This window comes from Vulpes vulpes, chromosome 8, assembly GCF_048418805.1.
Source record: "Vulpes vulpes isolate BD-2025 chromosome 8, VulVul3, whole genome shotgun sequence".
NCBI lineage: Eukaryota > Metazoa > Chordata > Mammalia > Carnivora > Canidae > Vulpes > Vulpes vulpes.
The window spans coordinates 105,043,873-105,049,872 of NC_132787.1; the positions used below are offsets into that span (position 1 = coordinate 105,043,873).

The window sequence follows — 6,000 nt, forward strand, 5'->3', positions numbered from 1 at the left end:
TAAAAAGCACACCCATGTTGAGATTATTTTAAGGAAAATAATTTTCCTATTTTAATAGAGTGTATTCAAAATTCAATGTGAAAAGTGGATTTCTAAAAGTTGAACATCAGGTTGAACTTGTCTAACTTGACAATTCCATACTCAAATCATTTTAGAAAGCATCTCTCTTAGAAGCACAGAAAATCATATTCTTAATAGATGACACAGAACAGAGAAACATATGTCAACAGATAAGAAGGAATACACTCCGTTATCATTTTTTGCATAATAGTTGCTCCACTGGAAAAGCAACTCACAACCATAATCAGGATAAAAACAGGATATGCTTAAAGACATTTACCTCCAATTTTACCATCAACAATTACTCATTTTAATTCCACTTTGGATGACCTGTTTACAACTTTGGCAACTTCTTGACAATCTATTTAAAATTCTACGGGACACCTGGGTGGCTCAGCGGTTGAGCATCTGCCTTTGGCTCAGGGCGTGATCCCGGAGTCCCAGGATCGAGTCCCACACCAAGCTTCCTGCATGGAGCCTGCTTCTCCCTCTGCCTATGTCTCTGCCTCTGTGTGTGTTTGTCTCATGAATAAATAAATATTTTTTAAAAATAAAATTCCATTGCATATCCCTAAGCATGTATAAAGAAAGGGCTTACCAAATTTTCTTTTTCTTTTAAGTCCCCGGTTGATGGCTTGTATTTTAGTATTAGGAATATCCCCAGTGTTTATAACTTCCTTAGATCGCTGCAGGAAACAAACAAACCATTAAAAAGTAGTTTTACATCTCCCTAAATAAAATTTCCAAGCACGCTCTTGGAAGCATAATCAACCAAACTGCAAGTGCCAGGACCAAGGACAGTAACATTCTGGTTAACCTTTACTTTGCTTTTTCATTCAAAATTTTTCACTACTCAAAACAGTACCTGGAACACAGTAAACACTAAAAGTCTGGTAAATGAATACTCTTTTATTTTATTTATTTATTTATTTATTTACTCACTCTTTTATTTTAAATCACTTTAAAATAAAACCTGAGGGATCCCTGGGTGGCGCAGCGGTTTGGCGCCTGCCTTTGGCCCAGGGCGCGATCCTGGAGACCCGGGATCGAATCCCACATCAGGCTCCCGGTGCATGGAGCCTGCTTCTCCCTCCGCCTGTGTCTCTGCCTCTCTCTCTCTCTCTCTGTGACTATCATAAATAAATAAATAAACAAATAATTAATTAATTAATTAATTAAAAAAAATAAATAAAATAAAATAAAATAAAACCTGAAATTAAAATCAAATTTTTTCCCTTTTTCCACCATCCAAACACACTCTGGAATTAAGAGAACTGTATTTTTTGTAACCAGCAATGCCTACATTACATACAGATTCATTTTATTCTGCTTTTCTATGTATTTGAATAATATAGTTTTCATTTCTGAAATTATAAAAGTACTACTTTTTATTTTTAACCAAACCTACACATTTTAGAATGACTGAATAGGGATTATAACTCATCCCATAGTCTTCAACTCCAAGTGCTCTCAAGGGCTGCTGCCTAAGATTCTGCCTCTCTCACAACCAAAATATAAAAGAATTAAGTCTTGGGCTAGTATCCAAGATCTATAAAGAACTTATTAAACTCAATAGCAAGGAAACAATCTTGGGGTCATGAGATCAAGCCCCACATCGGGCGCTGTGCTCAGCCAGGAGTCTGCTGGAGATTCTCTCCCTCTGCCCCCTCCCCCTGCTTGTACTCTCTCCCTCTCTTTAAAATAAGTAAATCTCACAGAAAAGAAAAGAATGCTTCTTTCTTGACAAGTTACTCTATACAGGTTCTCTTTCAAATGTGGAACTAGGTAGTCCAGTAGTATTAAGATCTTTCAAGTTAAAATGACTGCAGATTTTATCACTCAGAATCAAATAGGAACATTATCAAAGGCAGAAATAAAAGAGGCAATTAGTTAACGTAGTTTAATTTCTACAAAAATAGCACGCTGACTTCATCTTCTAATGGCAAACAGTCCAATTAGACACAATCTTCCTTCACTACCTTTACATTTGCATTGCGGCTACAAAAACAACCGTGGGTAAAACTGCTAGTGCCTTACATGCATCAAAGCAAAGAGGATCAAACTGCATATATTTAAAGTGTATGCACTGGGGCCCCTAGGTGGTTCAGTCACTTGAGCGTCTGACCCTTGGTTTTGGCTCAAGTCATGACCTCAGCGTCATGGGATCAGGCCCCAATATGCTGAGTAAGGAGTCTGCTCGAGAGTCTTCCTCTGTCCCTCCCCCACTAGTGTTCCCACACACACTTTCCCTCTCTCTTGAAAATAAATAAATCTAAAAAATAAATAAAATGCAAGGGCACCTGAGTGGCTCAGTCAGTTAATTGTCTGCCTTCGGCTCAGGTCATGGTGCCAGGGTCCTGGGATTGAGTCCCACATCGGGATGCCTGACCAGCAGAGTATTTCTCCCTCTGCCTCTCCACAACCTCCCACCAGCCATGTTCTCTCTTAAATAAATAAACAAAATCTTTAAAATAAATAAATAAAGTATATGAGCTAATGTATATATGTATGCATATTCATGTATCTATACAAATACATACATATATATACATCTTTACGAAACCATCACCATAATCAATGAAATATCCACCATCCACAAAATTTCACTGTGCTAGCATCTTTTTAATATTCTGTGTAACTTAAATGGAAGCAGGCACAAGAACTTCAGCTGCATACTAAAGAATAATGATTGTTTCAAGAAAAGCTCTGTATAAGCAACAAAGTATATTAGGCACTTTCCTCAAAGGAATTTTTTTTTTTAGTTTTTTTATATATTATGCCCAAGTTTTCAGTTGTTTAAAGTGTGAAGATAAATCTAGTCCCTGCTACTCCATCTTGGCCAAAAGCAGAAGTCTACACAGTTACTTTTATCTGTCTCAAATTTGCCTTTCTTAAGTCTATGTGGTAAATGTTATATTTGTTCCTTCCTGGCTTTGGAGACTTTGAGTAAATCTTTTTCCAAAGTGGAGCCCTGGCATGTTTACCTGTCCAATAGCTGACTGTCCACACCCTTGATTATTTTGGTTATATTGCCCTGAATGTGTGGTGATTAGAACAGGACCTAACACTCACTCCCAGTGTGAAGGGGGCCTCATTTACCAAGGTTATATCAGACAGTATGACAATCTCTAGTGTAAGAGGCAGGTGTGATGGGGTAAAATGAGCACTGTAGTCACAAGACTCAGGTTCACGTCCTGGCTCAACACTTTATACTTGTGTGACTTTGGCAATCTCATTCAACTCCTGAGCCTTACTTGCCCCATCCATGGATTGGCATGGTACTATATCTCACAGGTGTTTATGAGGAGGAAATGAAATAATGAATAAGAAAAGACTTTGTAATCTCTAAAGTACTGTACAAAGATAAAATGATAATGAAGCATATTTCGAATATTCCCAACAGTCTTCAATCTTTACATTCCATCTTCCAAACCTCTAAGCTACCACAACACATAAAAACTCTTACATAAGTATTAACAAATAAAGAGAAATGCATCACCTTATAAGTACAATTTTAATTATTTTCCCTTATATTACACAGTCTGAATCATGAAATTATTTATAAATGCAGCCCAACATCTTTTCAAAAACCCATCCTAAATCTAATTTACTCATTCCTTAACCCACGTGTAAACAGTTGAAGACTACTTACGTTCTTGGAATTTGGGCACTACATGAGTGACAAAGATTATTTGGGAACTAGGCTACATATCAGGCTAAAATTGCAATTTTTAAAACATTAGCAGACTCATAAATGATATATATTACTTACTTCTGTAACGTTGTGGCAAGAAGTGCAATAATATTTGCCTTCATCAGTAAGACCCCAGGAGACAGCAGCACACTGAGTACATCTTTCCTTGAACTCTTTCTATAGAAGATAGAAAAGCTGTTACTATCAAGCCATATTCAACACACTGCACCTAAACCCTGCAGTTCTACTTAAAGGGTTCCCTGCAATTTTAACCTACAGATTAAAAGAAAAAAAAAGAAGGAAGGAAGGAAGGAAGGAAGGAAGGAAGGAAGGAAGGAAGGAAGAAAGAAAGGAAGGAAAGAAGGAAGGAAGGAAGGAAAATGTATCCGATAGATTAACTATAAACAAAGAGAAAGAAAGAAAAATGTATCCGAGAGATTAACTATAAACAAAGAGAATAGTTCAGTCTTTTGAATAGTTTGAAGTGGAATTAAATGATTTAAAAAGTTTCTAAAACACACAGTGTGTGAGGGGGGTTAAAAGAGGAAGAAAAGGTGGTAGGGGTAAAATGGGAAAAAAGGATGAGTTACTAAAACTGCAAAGTGCTGTGAGGGGGAGAAAAAGGGGGACAAGATTTAAGTAAAGACAAAACTTTAAAAATAGAAACTGCAAACCATTTGGAACTTTCTCAATGATACTAGAAACACATACAGCAAAAGAACCAGATTTTTATTGGGGTTGTTCCGAGTTTCGATTTATTCATCCAGCAATATAAGGAGTATCACCTGTGTATGCACGAGGCATTTAACTAGGGGCCGGGGATTCAGCGGTGAGCAAAACAGACGTGATCTCTACTCACAGCAAACACGGGCTAATGGTGAGATACAATCACTAATTTCAGTAACCCAGCACGTACAGACGTTAGCCATCCATCATCCAACAAACATTTATTGAGCATCTATGACAAGTAAGGCCTTCTATCACCCTGACGCTTCTGTACCTACACAGGCAGACCCTAAAAGGATGGGTCTTTGACCTTACCCTTGATCTAACTGCCGAATACTCCTTTACCGCAGCACAAGAGCGCAGTGGTTAGCGCAGTGTGTCAACAACAACAACAAAAACGAATGCGGAGGAGCACCTGGGTGGGTGGCTCAGGGCGTGACCCCGGGGGGCCCTGGGATCCAGTCTCGCATCAGGCCCCTTCCTGCAGGGAGCCTGCTGCTCCCTCTGCCTTTCTCTGTGAGTCTCTCATGAACGAATGAACGAATGAATGAATGAATGAATGAAATCTTTAAAAAAATGAACCCGAATTTATTTCAACAACAATCAATAAATAAAATCTTTTTTAAAAAACGAACCCGAATTTATTTCAACAGGCCGGTGAAGTGTGCGGTGCCCGCGTCCTGATCACCTGGATAAATTACCCTGGAGGGGCCCACAGCCGAGTTTGGAATCACCGGACGGTGGCGGGGATGGACGGTGGCGGGGATGCCGAGGGACAGTTGCAGGGTGGCTGGGGGGGGGGGGGGGGGGGGGGACTCAGGAGCCAGCCCGTCGGACCCGGCTCTCCCACGCCCACCCCGCCGTCCAAGGAAACTTGCGGGTGGCCACCCCATAAAACCCACAACTCCGTCGTCCTCCAGAAACACACCCACGTGGACGCCCGCCCCGCCCTCCCTCTCCCCCAAGCTCACCGGGCCCGAAACGCCGGCCTCTGTCCCCGAAGCGCGCGCCCGCCCGCCCCGCCAGCGCCAGCGCTTTCCCCGCCCCGCAGCCTTCCGCCTGCCCCGCTCCGGCCGGTGCTCACCGCCTCCTCCAGGTCCATAGCGGTGGTGGTGGTGGTGGTGCCGCCGCCGCCCCCCGGCCGGGCCCGTTACCCGGGCAGCGAGCGCAGCTTCCGGGAGCGCCGGAAGGAGCCCGCCGGGCGGAAACCCAGACCGCGGCTTGGAGTTCCGGGCGCCTGGGGCCGCGGGTTCGTCTCCGCGCGCTCCGGGGAGCAAGCCCCGCGCGCCCGCAGCCCCCGCCCACACTGCTCTCCTCCGCCCCGGCGACCGCCCTGCAGCCCACGTCGGGAGGAGGCCGCGCGCGCCTCCCGCTGAGCCCGCCGGGTCCCGGCGTGGACGCCGCCGCCCCGTCGGGCTTTCACAGGCGCGGGAGCGGCGTGGGCTCCGGGAGGGAGGCGCGCGCTCGTGGAGCTGGGCCCGGTGCAGGCCCCGTGTGGGCGCGCTGGGCCTCGGTCTCCC

General features: G+C 43.5%; 1 protein-coding gene across 9 annotated transcripts in view; it reads right to left on the minus strand.

Annotated features, from left to right (window-relative positions):
• The window catches only part of TAF1B (TATA-box binding protein associated factor, RNA polymerase I subunit B), a 67,187-nt gene extending 61,508 nt beyond the window's left edge, over positions 1 to 5,679 (minus strand). For 2 of the 9 annotated variants that reach the window (XM_072767733.1, XM_072767732.1), the window contains exons 1-3: positions 5,565 to 5,676; positions 3,833 to 3,931; positions 659 to 746 (exon numbers count right to left, since the gene is read on the minus strand). In XM_072767733.1, coding sequence (XP_072623834.1) covers positions 659 to 746; positions 3,833 to 3,931; positions 5,565 to 5,582 — 205 coding nt within the window. In that variant the 5' untranslated portion in view covers positions 5,583 to 5,676. Of the gene's footprint in view, positions 1 to 658; positions 747 to 3,832; positions 3,932 to 5,451; positions 5,527 to 5,564 lie in introns of those variants that run through there. The other 7 variants (XM_072767738.1, XM_072767740.1, XM_072767735.1 and 4 more) reach the window with 7 other exon arrangements.
• Positions 5,680 to 6,000: the final 321 nt, after the last annotated feature.